This window comes from Xenopus laevis, chromosome 9_10L, assembly GCF_017654675.1.
Source record: "Xenopus laevis strain J_2021 chromosome 9_10L, Xenopus_laevis_v10.1, whole genome shotgun sequence".
NCBI lineage: Eukaryota > Metazoa > Chordata > Amphibia > Anura > Pipidae > Xenopus > Xenopus laevis.
The window spans coordinates 107,788,160-107,807,282 of NC_054387.1; the positions used below are offsets into that span (position 1 = coordinate 107,788,160).

Sequence of the window (19,123 nt, forward strand, 5' to 3'; positions counted from 1 at the left end):
TACTGTGGGGTGAGCGGGATCTGGGGCCGGGCTTTGGGCCGGGCACCAGGGGGCCCAGAAATGATGTAGTATGGGGCCCCGTGATTTCTAAAGGCGGCCCGGTATATATAGTCAGGTGATCCCACTGGTGTCTAATAAAAGGGCAGCCAAGTTTGGGAGTTTTACTTTGAAAGCAGCAAGTAAGTTGCAGGTAAAACCTAGTCCCTTTGTAAAATGTATAATTAAGCAATTGAATTCTTAATGAATCAGATGAAAATTAAGCGTAGGACTGACCAGATATGGGATGACTTTGACGTAGTTGGCCAGCTTAAATGTTGCAATATATGGACAAACAATCCCTGTTTTGTTTAAAGGGTAAGGCATTTTTCAGTAGCAGTATGCACAAAATGTCTTAAATATATTGATAATGGGTTGAGTGCTGAGGACTCTAGTAATTATATATATATATATATATATATATATATATATATATATATATATATATATATATATATATAAAATTTTACCAGTACCAGGGGTCTTGACTTGAAAAATATATTGTTACATGGTATGTAAAAACCGATGTTTCGGTCTCCATTGGGACCTTTATCAAGGGGACCCCATTGGGACCGAAACTTAGGTTTTATATACCATGTAACAATATATCACTTTTTCAAGTCAAGACCCCTGGTGCTGGTATTTTGTTCTATTTTGTATACATTGGATTTTCGTGCACAGGGGCAGCTACAAGGTAGCTAAATGGAATGTGGTGCTGTCCAAGAACAATTATATATATATTTTGACTTAAAATGTTGCCTGGTCTGCAACCTTAGGGAACAGAGTTCAAGTTGATCATTCTGCTAGATTAGGCATTATCATAGCTTCCAACATTCCTGATTAACTATGCACCTTCCCACATACAAATGTGTTAATATGTAAATATAGAGAGACAAGAGGGTGAGTGAAAGGGCACAGGGTGGCAATCAGCTCATAGGGCAGAGCCGAGAGGTGATGTTTAATGTAGGAATGTATTAGCTAGACTCATCTCACACTGATACTGGGTTAGTACACAATTCCTCATTCATAATATCTTCTCCTTAGTTTGTACTCTCAGTTTTCTTACACATTTTCCCTCCTGGGAATGGAGTTTCTGTTCAATGACTCTGTGCTGCATTCGTTTACTATCACAGTTGGAAGGGATGAGATCAGCTTGGCCAAATACACACACACAAAATCTGAAATCAGAACTTGCACTCTGGCTGGGACCCAAAGTAAGGTCAGGAGCCTTGCAGGAAAAGGATAGAATACAGAATACAAACTGTACTGCCTACAAGAGCATTAGCCAATATGATTTTAAGGGAAAATTGCACAGTGTAGAGAGTTCATACAAATAGCTAACCTTAATTAAAACAAATGGATTTATATCATCCACCCATTTATATTGATTCTGCTGAACATGAGTGCAAATTATTTTGTATTTATTTCCCGTCTATTCTGTTCCACGTTCCACACTCTTCCTGTTTTATAATGCTCATGAAAGTGACACAGATAAACTCACAATCTGAAATAAAATATCACAATTGTCTATTCAAGTGAAACCTCATTCTATCAGACCTACATATATAAATACAAGGGGGTATATTTATCAAAGAGTAAAGTTAATAGTGAAATTCCGCCACTCTCCATTCATTTCTATGGGATTTTGATAGGCGTATTTATCAAAAGGTGAACTTTCACCCATTGATAAATACGCCTTTCAAAATCCCATAGAAATGAATTGAGAACTGCGGAATTTCACTCTAGTGGCGGAACTTCACTCTTTGATAAATTTACCCCAATGTATCCAAATCCCTTCAGTTCTGCCCAACACTGTTTGTCCTGCTGCAAACAACTCACTCAGGCTAACGAGCCTTATCTAACAAGCTGATTAGTATAAACCAAAATGCCTAAGGGCTCTTACACATGAGCGTTTTTACCTGCGCTCCCCTGCGTTCCATTTTTCGGCGTTCAGGCGCAGGGGAGCGCAGGAATAGACGCATTTCATTATTTCAAATGGGGCTGTACTCACACAGGCGCGTGTAGGCGCCGAACACAGGAAAAATGCAGCATGTTGCTTCTCAACCTGCGTTCGGCGCCTACATGCGCCTGTGTGAGTACAGCCCCATTTGAAATAATGAAATGCGTCTATTCCTGCGCTCCCCTGCAGCTGAACGCCGAAAAACGGAACGGAGCGCAGGTAAAAACACTCATGTGTAAGAGCATGAAAAACATTTACATCCCAAGGCTATAAGAAAAATAATAAATTATCAAAATAAAATCTATCCGCTTAGCTCTGCTGTTTGGCTGCATGTTTACACAATGGGGCTCCCCTATAACCCTTACAGAATATTATATATATATATATATATATATATATATATATATATATATATATATATATATATATATATATATATATATATATATATCACAGTCCAGTGAGTATCCGCACTCCAAGGCAAACTCTATTGCGGTCTATATAGCCGGGGTGCACGGTTAAAATATATATAACCTTCAATTTAAGAAAACCGGCACTACCATGTAAAAATTTTCAATCATTTATTCCGTTGTACCATTATCCAGGATATTATATAGGATAACGGTACAACGGAATAAATTATTGAGAATTTATACATGGGAGTGTCAGTTTTCTTGAATTGAAGGGGGGCCAAAACATTGGACACAAAGATTCATGCAAATAAAGGTGACTTGATTCACTAAAAACGTGCGGTTCTATGTGATAAACTATATATATATATATATATATATATATATATATATATATATATATATATATAGATATATATATATATATATATATATAAATATATATACACACATATACACACACATACATATAGGTATGGGATCAGTTATTCGGAAACCCATTATCCAGAAAGGTCCGGATTACGAAAAGCGCGTCTCCCATAGACTCCATTTCATCCAATTTTTTTTAAATGATTTCCTTTTTCTCAGTAATAATGAAACGGTAACTTGTACTTGATCCAAACTAAGATATAATTAATCCTTATTGGAAGAAAAAACAGCCTATTGGGTTTATTTAATGTTTATATGATTTCCTAGTAGACTTAACATATAAAGATATGGCTTCATTTCCCAGATTATCAATGATTATAAACTGTAATATCTATAGTTATACAGTGTGAAAAAGGCTGCAGCAGCAGCCGAAACGTCAGTATGTGCCAATAATTTTTTTTATTTAATTATTATAAGTCCTGAGCAGTGCGTTTTTTTCTTGCTATACAATTTGGATTGTTCTGAAATGAGCACCCAGGTGCCAGTGGACTTTGTTTTTTGTGAGTGCCAATATTCCAATGTTTATATATATATATATATATATATATATATATATATATATATATATATATATATATATATATATATATATATATAGTGTCCAGGTGTGTATCTGCACTCTGACTTGATTATGTAGGTGCTTAATCCAAAAATGATTAATAGCGATAGAAGAGATCACACTCCAAATTTTCTCATTAGTGATAATTTACTTCTCTGTGCGTTCCAACATTAAATTATCACTACGTTGGAACGCACAGTGAAATAAATTATCACTAATGAGAAAACTTGGAGTATATATATATATATATATATATATATATACATACATACATACATACATATATACACACACGCACACAATACAGCCAGAAAGCTTTGCATTATGGGAAGGCCATCGCCCATAGATGCAATTTTATTTGAACATTTTTAAAGATGGTTTCATTTTTCTCAATAATAAAACAGTACCTTGTACTACAGTAACTCAGATAAATGTAATGCAAAGCCAACATTTCAGCTGTTACACCAGCATTTCTCTTATTCTTTTGTTAACTTTTTGACCAAGACCTGCGAGTGCAGATTTCCTCAATACATGGGCATCTGTTATTATGTTGTCTGAACCCATGTGCAGTGAGTGCTGGCATTCTGTATTTCTGTCAGTGGGACAAGTATGCACAGACAAGCCTTCCGTTATAAAAAGACATATATTCACTGAAGCTGCTCCACCAGTAAATACTCTTGGCATGTGCTCTCCAGGCTGCCCATGTTACTGTAAGCTATTCTAAGAAACAAATCACATGGATATCCGTGTCCTCCATTTCAAGATTAGCAGCCAGTAATTCCAGGACACTTTCAAGGAACAACCACAAGTGCTATGTATAGAAAATGCTTAACATACACCTCCATAGCTGTAGGCTTCATCCAGTTCTTGACTAATGGGAGTTCAGACATGGAATCATTCTAGAATCATTTGCAGTAACAGTAATTGTATAATACCCCCACAACACAGGAGCAATTCGGAGGACAGGAAATGTTAAGGTATCCAACACACACCTATTTCTATCTATATTTCATTACAACAAATAAATGGGAACTTCCCCTTTGGACACTGCATAGTAAGGGGACTTTGGGAATGTCTACAAGGTGCCAGTGATCACCTCTTAGGCTAATGCCAGAAACATCAATATATGTCCGTGCAATACAAGCCTAGAGTGGGAAAGGAAGGAGGTCCAACAGCCCATTTACTGGATTCTGGGCCAATGGCAAACACTCTAAATATGTTATTTCATCTGCAGAATATTTATTTTTAAAGAAGGCTCAATGATCCCAACTTCATTATATAGGTATGGGATACGTTATCTAGAAAGCACCGAATTATGGAAAGACCATCTCCCATAGACTTTTTTTATCCAAATAATACAAATACAAAAATATTTTCCTTTGTCTCTGTAATAATAAAACAGTCGCTTGTACTTGATCCCAACTAAGATATAACTGATCCCCATTGGAGGCAAAAATACCCTTTTGGATTTATTCAATGTTGACACGATTTTCTAGTAGACTTAAGGTATGAAGAGCCAAAAAAAATGGAAAGATCCCTTATCCAGAAAACCCCAGGTCCCAAACATCCTGGTTAAAATAGACTCCTGTGCCTACCTTCATATAGTTACAGAATTCTTGGGCAGCACCTGCAAAAGCACAAACCCTTCCACAAGAGCCATCGGGGCAAATTCACTAAAGTGCAAAGTGCCTAACGCTAGCGTAAATTCGCCAGCGTGACGTCATTTCATTACTTCGCTAGCGCTACTTCGGACCCTTACGCCAGGCGAAGTTGCACTATGACGAAGGGACGTAACTACGTTAATTCACTAACTTGCGCATCTGTGGTTCCTGAGGTATTTGTTTTACTGGACAGACAGTAAAAACCAAAACTCCGCTACTATCATGCGCCCAAACACAAAACAGATGGTCCTGTGAAGTGATGGGCCTCAGAAGAACCACGAGGAATCCCAGCTGCTTGCCAGACTTAAAACATGCTTTGCCATCTCACTGTGATCTCTCCGCTGCAGTTCTGGAAGTACGTGCATCACATGAAATCTGCCATTAATTTCCTCTTTCATGGCAGGAGGCATTCAAACAGCCCTCGTATTTATTTAAGCAGTATCTGTCACGGTGGAATGTGGGGCTCTCTCTTTAAATAGTAACCCATTATTTTACAGAGTGTTCTGTAATTTATACAGATCTAGCTTTTCCTTTTTTTGGTTCAGCATTTACGCTTGTAAAAACAAATTCTGCCTCGGCAGATGTTTTATATTTGCAGAAACCTGCTGACTTCTATGACTTTCCAAAACTATCCTGATTACTAAATGAAGGGGGCGGACCCTATTGGTTCACCATAACTTAAAGGGTATGTTCACCTTCCAACACTTTTTTTCAGTTCAGATGTTTTTACCATAAAGACTTTTTTTCACTTACTTTCTATTTGTGACTAAAATTGAGGTTTCAAGTTTCATTTTTCACCTTCTTATGTCTTTCTTAAGCAGGTACAAGGTAGGAAAGGGGAGTCATATTTGGGACTCTTTGGTGAGGTGGGTTTTCTGTTTATCTGATTAATAATAGGGCTGAAAAAAAACACCCCTTGCCTATGAAACACTGCTGTTATTGGCACGTCTTTGCCAAAAAGAAGTTAAGGCTTAATCATTAAAGTGATACTGACACTAAAAAATTACTTTTTAAAATATGAATGTACATTAAAAGTTACCTGTAGGTCATATTGATCATTTTTTGCTGAGAGGTTTGTTTTTGTTATTGTTAGTTGAAGTTTCTAAACCTGACTATTTTGCCAACCTGACTGTCCCATCTCAGCCTGTCAGTTTCTAATGCTAACGGACTGCTGCAAAAATTTGGCAGACCCCTCATACAGGAACATGGGGGATCAGACAGGCAATGTAAAAGAGTGCAAATACATTATGGCAAGGTTATAAATTGCTTTCAAAGGCGATATTATGACAGATGTAAAAAAGAGTTTAATTTCTGGTGTCAGTATCTCTTTAAGCTGTGTTTATCGTGAGCTCTATTGGTTTGTGATTTATATATAAATCCATAAAGAACCTCGGGCATATAACAATGTTTAGGACATCAAACTAATAGGTTTAATTAAACTATATTTTTTCCCAATACGGTCAGTCTGATACTCTCAAAGATCTACAGGGTGTTCCCCCCAAAATTCAGGCTTCATCTTTTATTTCCATTCTAGCAGATGAGGCTGTGACATTAACTCTCTAGTTATGAATGTCAATCAAATTGGAATCTCGTTTTTTGTAACACTTAAGGGGTTATTTACTAAACTCCAAGGGGCCGATTCACTAACTTCGAGTGAAGGATTCGAAGTTTTTTTTGGGCTACTTTGACCATCGAAAGGGCTACTTCGACCTTCGACTACGACTTCGAATCAAACTATTCGAAGTAAAAATCGTTCGACTATTCGACCATTCGATAGTCAAAGTACTGTCTCTTTAAAAAAAACTTTGACCCCCTAGTTCGCCATCTAAAAGCTACCGAACTCAATGTTAGCCTATGGGGAAGGTCCCCATAGGCTTGGCTAACTTTTTTTGATCGAAGGATATTCCTTCGATCGTTGGAGTAAATCCTTCGAATTGTTCGATTTGAAGGATTTTATCGTTCGATCGAAGGAATTATCCTTCGATCGTTCGATCGAACTATCTGCGCTAAATCCTTCGACTTCGATATTCGAAGACGAAGGATTTTAATTCCTAGTTGAATATCGAGGGTTAATTAACCCTTGATATTCGACCCATAGTGAATCGGCCCCCAAATGTCAAAAATCTGAAAAATTCATGTTTTTTTAGTATGAAATCCCAATTTTTAGAGAAAAAACACCCACTAATTTTTCAGGATTTATTATACAAAGAGGATGGAAAAGTCCGGCCTGCTTTTTTTCTTAGTTTTTTTGTTATTTGTGCCCTTGAGGAAGACCAATATGGTCGAAACGCGTTGGGCTCACTTTCATTTTTGTAATTATTGTATATATTTTTTTCTTATGTAATAAATATATGGCTTAATTTTTCTAAATTCAGTGTGCAATCCTTTCCAGATTTTCTATGTTTGCGATTTGGAGACCCAAGGGGAGTCACCCTTTGTATTAGCACCTCGTATTATATATTTTTAAGTGTGTGCACTCTCTTCTCTAACTTTTATTGATGGAAAAGTCAGAATCTGAAAATCCGGCATGTCAGACCTGGCGAGGTTGCATGAAAGTTAAAGGGAGAAGTCCCAAAGATTTTTTGATCTGCACAGGGTTTCTTGCAATAATTCAAAGATTCTGTGGTATTCGGGCAAAAATCAGTAAAAAATCAGTTTTCAGGTGGAATATCCTAAAAATTTGTACAATTCATATTTTTCACAATTTTTTCCCGTAAACAAAGTTTTCGTAAAAGTGTATTAATAAATAATTAATTAATTTGGTCAGAGGTTTTTTTTTCAGAAAATACTGAGATAAATTCAGTATCTACAGCATCTAACAGCATCTACTCAGACGGGCTCACTCCTGATACGGAATGTTTCAGCCCACCATGGAAGATGCACACAGAAGCTTTTCAGATTTATACCCACTGTTCTAGAACCTCTACCTAATCTATAGATTGACAGGAGGATTTTTACATTTTCTTAAATGGAATTTCCAGATTCTTTTGCCTTGAGGTGTCCTGAATGTTTTTCCTGTATATTCAATAGATTCCAAATCTTGTTTATTATTTGTTTCCATTACCCTTACTACACTTCCGGCCAGTGAACCCTTCCTTCCTAAATCCTAATTTAGGCAGTGTCTGGGCCTCCTATGTGTATGTAATCATAATCTAGATTAAGGGCATCACTTCACAAATGATGAGGATGATTATTATAAAGAGGACTTGTTATTCAGAATGCTTGGGGTTTCCCGGATAAGGGATCTTTGTGTAATTTGGATCTTCATACCTTAAGTCTACTAGAAAATCATGTAAACATAAAATAAACCCAAGAGGCTGATTTTGCTTCAATTAGGATTAAGGACATCTTCGTTTAGATCAAGTACAATGTACTTCTTATTACAGAGAAAAAAACGGGAGATGGACTTCCTGTTATTTGGAGCTTTCTGAATAACTGGTTTCCAGATAATGAAACCCATACATAAATATATAACTCTCTCACCTTTTTAGGTATTGTAGTGCCAGTTCACATCCTGAGGGTTTTGGAGGTTCCTCTTTCTTCTCCTGCATATCACTCTCTTTTTTCAACCTCTTTTCTTCCTTCTTACGTTCTTTCTTCAATTTTCTCTCTAGTACTCTGCACTCTTCTGGAGTGAGTCCTTCTGTTTCCAGACTGTCGCTAGCTTCTTCCTGAAACAAAATTTCACTTGAAATAAATGTGACATGTCATCATTATAAGTCTGTAAAAGTCTGTATTAAATGGTTAACAGAACAGGGCAATGTGGGGAGAACAGTGACATCTAGGAAGTCTGAATGGAAAGTGAAAGTAATCGACTTCCCCACCTCTATGCCTGAGGGGCAGGCAATATTTGTGTAACACCTATTTGGGCTGCATAGCACACAAATAGTTAAACTGTCCAGCTAGCAGTAGAAGCATGGGTTACACGCGACTTCACACAACAGGGTCAGGGCCTTCGCCATGTGGAAGTGTTCCCTCTATGGTGTAGTGCAACTACATCCCCCCAGGCTACTGTGCATACAACAAAAGATGGGCGCCAGGAGGTTCTTGCAGTAAAACAGAAAACGGTTTATTTAACTATGCACGAGGCAAGTGACCACAGGTTTAGTACTCACACAGGAGCTGAGGCAATAGCACATTTCTCACACAGAGCTGCAGCCATTAGGCATTTCTCACAGAGGAAAGGTCTCCATTAGGCATTTGCAGTATTCACACACATTCCCTCCTGGAAGTTGTCAGGAAAGCAGCTTCTACCCTACAGTCCCTCTTCACTGAGGTCCCTGACTGGAGGCAACACATAAAGCCTCTGGGAAGCTACTCCCTTACTGCAAATCCTTGTTGGAGCTTCAGCTGCTCTTTCTCTCTCACCTCTCTGCCTTTCTCTCCTAGAGAGACTATAACAAGTCTGCCCTAGTGCAACTATTCCTCATTCACGGGGTTACCTGGTCCCCGACTTCTTCTTCCAAAGCACATGGGCCTTTCTGGGCCTAGCTGTACCCAGGCTCCCCTGAGCACACCCAGCTGGATCACCATCCACAGGCCAAAGAGGAAGTGGCCACTCCCTACACACACTATATAGCAGTGTAGCAGGGGAGTGTCATTCTCTCCTGGCAGATCACTCTAAGAAAAAAGGTGGGGGCCTTAAAGCTGCAGGGCAGATTACCCAGTAGGGGTCCCTACATACACCCGGGGGAAAAACCCATTTCGTCCCGACAATGGTTTAAACATCCCCAACATATATCAACTTACAGTACCATCACATCCACTTCTGGTATCCTCTCCTAAGGCATACCTGGTAACAATGGTCACTGTAAAGGAAACACAGCATGCACAATACTGTATCAAACATTTTCAATTGCATAATAAACATTGCAGTTGGTCAACTTTATTACACATCTGCAAAAATACTTCTCCCCCTCCCAAGGGTCCACACAGCCAAATCCTTGGGTGCAGAAACACTACTCAGCGAGTAGGTGAAGGCAGAAGAAATGGTGGTGGGGATCAATAGTCCTGAATTAGAACCCACTTAGTCCAGCAGTCCTTCCAGCCACAAAAAACAAGCAAGCAGCACTCTAGGCATCTCACTCTGCAGGAGTCCATAGAAGAGCTGTAGCAAACATCAGAAGAATCCATCCTCCAGGTTCTCCTCTTCCAGATCCATGATCCGGGATCACACATGAGCAGGAAATGGCTCCATCCGGGACATCCATCTTCCTCCCATCCAACTGACATCCGCAGGCCTTCGTGAAATTCGGGGCGAACCTCCAAGCCCGAACCCACGGCCAAATACTTCGAAGGAAATCCATACGATTCGAAGAATTCGTACGTTCCGTTTATCCACTTCGAAAAATTCGTACGATCCATTCGTACACTCCGACAAATTCGTACATCCATTCGTACGATTCGAACAAAACAATGCACAGCCTGGTTTTAGGGAATCGAGCCCCACGTTGGGCAGCCAAATGTAACACCTATTTGGGCTGCATAGCACACAAATAGTTAAACTGTCCAGCTAGCAGTAGAAGCATGGGTTACACGTGACTTCACACAACAGGGTCAGGGCCTTCGCCATGTGGAAGTGTTCCCTCTATGGTGTAGTGCAACTACATCCCCCCAGGCTACTGTGCATACAACAAAAGATGGGCGCCAGGAGGTTCTTGCAGTAAAACAGAAAACGGTTTATTTAACTATGCACGAGGCAAGTGACCACAGGTTTAGTACTCACACAGGAGCTGAGGCAATAGCACATTTCTCACACAGAGCTGCAGCCATTAGGCATTTCTCACAGAGGAAAGGTCTCCATTAGGCATTTGCAGTATTCACACACATTCCCTCCTGGAAGTTGTCAGGAAAGCAGCTTCTACCCTACAGTCCCTCTTCACTGAGGTCCCTGACTGGAGGCAACACATAAAGCCTCTGGGAAGCTACTCCCTTACTGCAAATCCTTGTTGGAGCTTCAGCTGCTCTTTCTCTCTCACCTCTCTGCCTTTCTCTCCTAGAGAGACTATAACAAGTCTGCCCTAGTGCAACTATTCCTCATTCACGGGGTTACCTGGTCCCCGACTTCTTCTCCAAAGCACATGGGCCTTTCTGGACCTAGCTGTACCCAGGCTCCCCTGAGCACACCCAGCTGGATCACCATCCACAGGCCAAAGAGGAAGTGGCCACTCCCTACACACACTATATAGCAGTGTAGCAGGGGAGTGTCATTCTCTCCTGGCAGATCACTCTAAGAAAAAAGGTGGGGGCCTTAAAGCTGCAGGGCAGATTACCCAGTAGGGGTCCCTACATTTGATTGACAGCTGAGATTTTTAAATGAGTTTACAACTGCTATGAATGCTTTAATAAAAAATAGAAATTGGATTTCATGTTTAATTTGGAAAGGACTTTTATTATACAGATATTTGTGTCTGGGTGACAGTGACACTTTAAATAAAATATACTTTTAATCACATCAAGCAGTGGAGTGCAGTCCAGTTTGTGCCAGTCCTATCATGAATATTTAATTGCATTTATTGCCTCCCAAAATCTGAAGGTCTGGGGCTTGTGCACATGGACATCTAAATTGGTAAGTCTACCACAATCAACACTGGATATTTGTTTGAAAAATTTGCTAGCATATTTACAGAAACAAACTATTTTTCTAATTCACATAAAAGTATGGTCAATAAAACAACAGTTGCATTATTGCAAACAGAATAATAAATGACAACAATGGCTTTAGGTGTAAAAATGCACGATTTTGAACCGTGATCTACCACTTCTGTGTATTAACAGGTCATGTCTGTCAGTGCACTGTGATGTTGGGACAAAAGGAAATTATTTGTCCTGGTGTAGATACATCGGGACAGAAACCATTTTACATGCCATGGCCCTTGCTTATTACTATTTTCTGATTATGGTTGTGTAGGTTTATGCTTAACTGTACTCCAAGATTAGATACAATTGATGTATTTCTGTTTTAATCGTATCCTTCTTACATAAGATATACTAAATACTTAACACAGGAGGTCCTATTTCCCAACCCCTATAGGGTGAAAGAAACTGTGCCCATATGGCTCATCCCTGAGCACATGCACTTGTGGAATTGGTAGTATAATCCTGTGCAAAGTAGTCCTGTTTCCATAGGTGGTAATTACAGGTCCCCCAGCATTGTGTTGTCCACTCCCAGGCAATACATAACTTACTCATTTTGATGAACAACCTAGGGTACTTTCCAGGGGATGCCTACATACCCCCCACATACCACTCCCTCTTTCGTAAACGAGGATGAAAATATTTTCTATAAATAATAGGTTTTGTCTGCGTTATCAGAGTACACAAAAGCCTTGTATGCAAGGAAAAATGGCTTCTATCAATAATCAGAAATCACCAATTTCCACTACCATATAGAGCCCACCTAGTGCTTTTACAAAGGTTGCCAGTTTGATTTCTAATGTCCTTATATTTTAGGAAGTATTATAATATATAGTAAACACTACTAATATAGAGATTAATGTACCTCCTATTGTAAGATAAAAGGATTGACCAAGAAAAACTATACTGTGACTATACTGTTGAGTTCGATGACTAACAATTTGCCTATACAGACATGACAAGGTAAATGGTGCTTCCTGAAGGTGTATCCCTAGATGTATCCTATTCTGGATAACAAGTTTCTGGATAATGGATCCCATGCCTGTACCCGTATGGCTGTCCCTACTATTTTCTCTCTTTTTTTTTTCTTTTAGCGGATAAAATTGGTATATGGCATGGACTGAGGATATCTATTCTAAAGTCAGAACCAAGGGTTTCACTAAACATGGCAGGGACAACTGGCACTTGATTGCCTCCCAGAAAGGCCTGAACGGGAGGCAGAAGAAACAAATCTATATTTTAAAACAAATACATAGAGGCGGAACCCCTCATGTGACAGTGAATACATTACAGGGAATGAATAAAATGCATTATACAAAGGGGGCAATTTGAGAAGACAGTATGTTGTTGTAAGGACTCCTGGATTTATTCAATTTGCTTTGTTATTCCTGAGCTCATCTCAACAATTGTGGAAATGGCAACCCACATCAATCCCCCTGTGTAGACATCAAGGAGGATTTTGGAGTGGCCTTTAGATGTTTCATATCACAGAGGGAGGCGAGTACAGTACCAGCTGTTACAGTTTAAGAAATGAGAAACAAATAAAAGGCTTTTTGAATTTGAACCATACTCAACTGTGATTAATGCCAAGCGTTATAATTACTGCTCTTTGCCTTGTCTGATACAAAGGAAATCTGCTTATACATCAATCCAACAAAGGAGGGGGGGTGGTCTCTGTACAATAACAAGATGTAAGGGGTTGCCATGCAGGAAATAATATGGAACCAATAATTCACCAATAATTCACAGCACCAGGGTTAAACATGCATTTAAAGGGGTGATTCACCTTTAAGTTAACTTTCAGTATGTTATTGAGTGGCTAATTCTATTCAATTGGCCCTCTTTTATTTATTTTTTTTTTTTTAGTTTTTGAATATCTTCTGACTCTTTCCGGCTTTCAAATGGGGGTCACTGACCCCATTAAAAAAAACAAAACAAAGCTACAAATATATTGTTACATTTTATAACATCTCTCTATTCAGCCCCTCTCCTATTCATATTCCAGGCTCTTAATTTGAACCCAAACAACCTCACTGCTCAAATTGCAAACTGGAGAAGGCTGCTGAATAGTGATAAATGAATTTGTCACGTTTCGCCGCGAATTTCCTGCGAGAAGTGTGAAAAATTTGGCGCCGGCGCCCATTAAAGTCAATGGACGTCCGTTTATCGTCACCAGCGTCTAAGTTGATGCCGGCAGCTAAACTGTCGGTGGCGAAACGCAAATTTGCACCTGCCTAATAAATTCAAAATACCACTCTCTACATTATGCTAAAAGTTAACTCAAAGGCGAACAACCCATTTTAAGATATACGTGCGTATTTTGGATATGTAATGTACTTGGGGTTAAGACTCCTGCTGTGCTCATGAGTGCAAACCAGCCACAATCTAACAATATAATATAAGAGGCACATTATACAGACCTTAGGAAACAATGTTTCTGCAGTTGCATATTTATGAAAGTTGGCGTCAAGAATGTGCTGAAATATGATATCATATAACATTACCCATTCCGTTATATTACATTGTCTTAAAAAAAGTTTAAGTGTGAAATCTGGCTCTGAACTCCATGTGCAACTGCAGCATAATTAGCAGGAACCAGCAAGCCAAAGGCCATTTGAAAGCCCATTGTGGGTTGGAGTTGGCCCAGAGGCCAAAAGTTGAGGGATCTGGATGTGTTTCGCATGCTCCAAGCAGTGTCTCTCAGAGCCGGATTCTGAACTCTAAGGGGGTTCCGAATTTATCTCAATATTTTCTGCTCCGAGCAAATCCGCTCGGGTATTTTACGCTTATTTATTATTATATTTTCCCAAAAATTTGCTTTGCCGGAAAAAAAACAAAATTTTAGCAATTTTTCTCTGAATTTTCACCCGAAAACTCTGAAAAATACGGGGGAATTAAGAAAATCATTGGGATTTCTCCCATTGACTTATATGCAACATCGACATGTCTGAGATGCCAGATTTTTAGATTCTGACTTTTCCATTCTTGGGGTTCAGCAAAATTCTTGATTTTTTTTTAAAAAGTCTGATTTTATAGAAAAACAAAAACAGCAAATTTTCGTAATTTTTGTATTCGGAGTTTAGTAAATAACCCCCTAAATGTGCATGTTACCGGCAACAGTAGAACTACATTAGGTCATGTATATATGTGTGTGTCAAAATGGCCTCTTTTCTGCTGGAAGCAGCCATATTGCCTCTATTGCGAGCAGCAGATTTTAAAGTCACCGAACTAATTACAGGTATGGGACCCGTTATTCAGAATGCTCAGAACCTGGGGTTTTCCTGATAAGGGATCTTTCTGTAATTTGTATCTCCATACCTTAAGTCTACTAAAATATAATTCACACATTAATTAAACCCAAAAGCGTTTTGCATCCAATAATAATCAATAATATCTTAGTTGGGATCAAGTACAAGGTACTATTCCATTACTACATAGAAAAGGGAAATAACAAAAAGAAGTTGTTATAATTGACGGCCTTCCCGTCATTCGGACCTTTTCGGAGAAAGGGTTTCCAGATAACAAATCCTATAGTGTAGTCATAGAATTATAATGTCTTTGATGTCGGTGATGTGACAAATGCCCTTTAAGGCAACACATTTATTGTTATTGCTACTTTTTAATAGGCCCTCTCCTGTTCATATTCCAGTCTCTCATTCAACTTAGTGCATGGTTGTTAGGGCAGTTTGGACCCTAGCAACCAGACTGCTGAATAAAAAGCTACATAACTCCAAAAGCACAAATAATAAAAAAAATTAAAAACAATCGCAAAATGTCTCAGACTATCACTCTCTACATCTTACAACGTGAACTCAAAGGTGCACAACCCTCAAAGTAGAAATTTTGTGTAAAAAATAAGAATGTACCAGTGCGTTATACTCATTTAGATATTGAAGAATTGTGCTTTAAAAAGTAGTTTTTCAAGCTGATTTGTTGAATATTTCTGCAAAAACACTAATAATCCCTCTCTTCCCTTCCACTTCCTGCTCTCTAAATTCCCAGGCTGTGCAGCGGAGCCAGCTCACTGCACTGTAGGACAGGAACCAATCAGCAGCTAGCAGGACCGGATAAGGAACTGAAGCTTGTGTGGTTGCAGGGCTGTGATTGGCTGCCCCCCTCCTACTGTGCTTCTTGCAGGGACTGTAACATAGTTACATAGTACATAGTTAAATTGGGTTGAAAAAAGACAAAGTCCATCAAGTTCAACCCCTCCAAATGAAAACCCAGCATCCATACATACACCCATCCCTACTTTTAATTAAATTCTATATACCCATACTAACTATAGAGCTTAGTATCAGAATAGCCTTTGATATTATGTCAGTCCAAAAAATCATCCAAGCCATTCTTAAAAGGCATTAACTGAATCAGCATCACAACATCACCCGGCAGTGCATTCCACAACCTCACTGTCCTGACTGTGAAGAACCCCTACATTGCTTCAAATGAAAGTTCTTTTCTTCTAGTCTAAAGGGGTGGCCTCTGGTACGGTGATCCACTTTATGGGTAAAAAGGTCTCCTGCCATTTGTCTATAATGTCCTCTAATGTACTTGTAAAGTGTAATCATGTCCCCTCGCAAGCGCCTTTTTTCCAGAGAAAACAACCCCAACCTTGACAGTCTCCCCTCATAATTTAAGTCTTCCGTCCCTCTAACCAATTTAGTTGCACTTAGTCTCTGCACTCTCTCCAGCTCATTTATATCCCTCTTAAGGACTGGAGTCCCAAACTGCACTGCATACTCCAGATGAGGCCTTACCAGGGACCTATAAAGAGGCATAATTATGTTTTCATCCCTTGAGTTAATGCCCTTTTTATGCAAGACAGAACTTTATTTGCTTTAGTAGCCACAGAATGACACTGCCCAGAATTAGACAACGTGTTATCTACAAAGACCCCTAGATCATTCTCATTTAAGGAAACTCCCAACACACTGCCATTTAGTGTATAACTTGCATTTATATTATTTTTGCCAAAGTGCATAACCTGCATTTATCAACATTGAACCTCATTTTCCAGTTTGCTGCCCAGTTTTCCAGTTTAGACAAATCACTCTGCAAAGTGTCAGCATCCTGCATGGAACCTATAGTTCTGCACAATTTAGTAACATCTGCAAAAATAGAAACAGTACTTTCAATGCCCACCTCCAGGTCATTAATAAACAAGTTGAAAAGCAAGGTACAGAGCCCTGCGGTACTCCACTAACAACACTGGTCCAATTAGAAAATGTTCCATTTACCACCACTCTTTGTAGTTTATCTTTTAGCCAGTTCTCTATCCAGGTACAAATACTATGTTCCAGGCCAACATTCCTTAATTTAACCAGTAACCTTTTGTGTGGCACTGTATCAAATGCTTTAGCAAAGTCTAAGTAAATCACATCCACTGCCATCCCAGAATCGAGGTCTCTACTTACATTCTCATAAAAAGAAATTAAGTTAGTCCGGCAAGATCTATTACGCATAAAACCATGCTGGCACAAACTCATAGTATTATGATTTGCTATGAAGTCCAGTATCTTATCCTTTATTAACCCTTCGAAAAGCTTTCCTACCACTGACGTCAGACTAACTGGCCTATAGTTTTGAGGCTGAGAACGGGATCCTTTTTTGAATAGAGGCACCACATTAGCAATTCGCCAGTCTCTCGGCACTATGCCAGATCTCAATGAATCCTGAAAAATTAAGTAAAGAGGTTTGGCAATCACAGAGCTAAGCTTGCTAATTACCCTGGGATGAATACCATCTGGCCCTGGACCTTTGTTAATCTTAACATGTTCTAGTCTCTTTTGAATTTCTTCATGTGTGAACCATGCATCATTAGTTGTATTACTAGAATTGGGACTGTTAAGAAGGAAACCTTCACTTACTGGTTCCTCATTTGTGTAGACAGATGAAAAATATGAGTTCAGAATCTGCGCTTTTATTTTGTTTTCATCAACCAGCTGACCCCCCTCTGATAGTAAGGGTCCCACCCCTTCCTGCTTCATTTTTTTACTATTAACATATTTAAAAAATAATTTTGGATTTTTTTTACTGCTAGCTGCAATATCCTTTTCTATAGCAATTTTAGCTTGCCTTATAGCTTCCTTGCATGATTTATTGGCCTCCTTGTACCTTATAAATGTTTCGGCTGTTAACACATGCCCACCTCTCATTTGAAACAGGGACCAGAGAACATCTATAGGGAGCTCCAATAAAGGTGCTATTTTTAAAGAGAATATTGATTTTTAGCACCATGTAAAAGCAACACCACATATTACTTATAATTGCCTACAAAATGTGTTTTTTATTTATCCTATATGTCTCCTTTAATGCAGTTAAAGGAGACATAAACAACCAGTTTTAAAAACAACCAGGGTATGTCCCTGGAAATGAGAGACAGGGGCAGCATGGTGTTCTTGTTCTAGGCATTGAAGAATATACAAATATCTCCACTGGCACCTAACTAAGCCCATAAAAAGTGCTAAAACCCCTAAAATAAGTAGCCATAAAAGTCTCAGGATCTTCTTGTCATCCCTGAATAACTTCTACATGAGCCTGAACCTTCTGCCTCTTCCGTTTTTCAAACATGCTGAAATCAGGCAGAAACGCTCAAACACTTCTGCAAGACGGCACCTGTAAATAAGAACAGGGCCTTTGTATTTCTGTGCCCTAGGAAAAGGTGCTTTCAAAAGCCCGGCTCACTTGAGTGCAAAGGAAAGTGTGCATGGAGACATTCAGAGCGCTCCATGCATCCCCGTGTATTTGCTTTTCCTGCTTCAACATGAAATGGAGAGAAATCGTCTGTAGTGGGTTACAAGTAAGAGAAGCCGACATTGGTCCAACTCTTTGCAAAGCAGTTGCTGCACAATTCCATTGTACCCCACAAAGCTCTTAAAAGAGGATTGCGCTGTGGTGTCTAAATCAATGCAATGGTATAATTAAAGGGGCAGATCACCTTTAATAAAACTTTTAGTATGTATAGAGTGGCTAATTCTAAGCAACTTTTTTTTTCTTCTTTTTTTACAGTTTTTGAATTATTTGATTTAGTCTTCTAGTATTAAAAAGGGGGTCGCTATTCTATATATATACGATAGGGGTGCACAGAATCCACTATTTTGGATTCGGCGAATACTGAATCCTAATTTACATATGCAAATTAGTGGTGGAAAGGGGAAAACATTTTTTACTTCCTTGTTTTGTTACAAAAAGTCACATTATCTCCCTCCCCGCCCCTAATTTGCAAATGCAAATTTGCAAATGCAAATTAGGATTCAGTTAGGCTGGGCAGAAGGATTCGACCGAATCCGAATCCAGCTGAAAAAGGCCGAATCCTGGATTCGGTGCATCCCAGGAAGTGACCAGATAATCTTATGATGCAATATGTTGACATATCCCATGAGGACACTGTAAGCCACTGTTTATATTCTGTTTCTTTATTAAACGTCTTACT

The 19,123-nt window shown here is 39.0% G+C and overlaps 1 protein-coding gene across 3 annotated transcripts in view; it reads right to left on the reverse strand.

Moving 5' to 3' along the window:
* LOC108701567 (uncharacterized protein C7orf50 homolog) overlaps nt 1-19,123 on the reverse strand; it is a 197,181-nt gene that overhangs the window by 13,169 nt on the left and 164,889 nt on the right. For all 3 annotated transcript variants that reach the window (XM_018236378.2, XM_018236379.2, XM_018236376.2), the window contains exon 4: nt 8,539-8,726. In XM_018236378.2, coding sequence (XP_018091867.1) covers nt 8,539-8,726 — 188 coding nt within the window. The remainder of the gene's footprint in view (nt 1-8,538; nt 8,727-19,123) is intronic.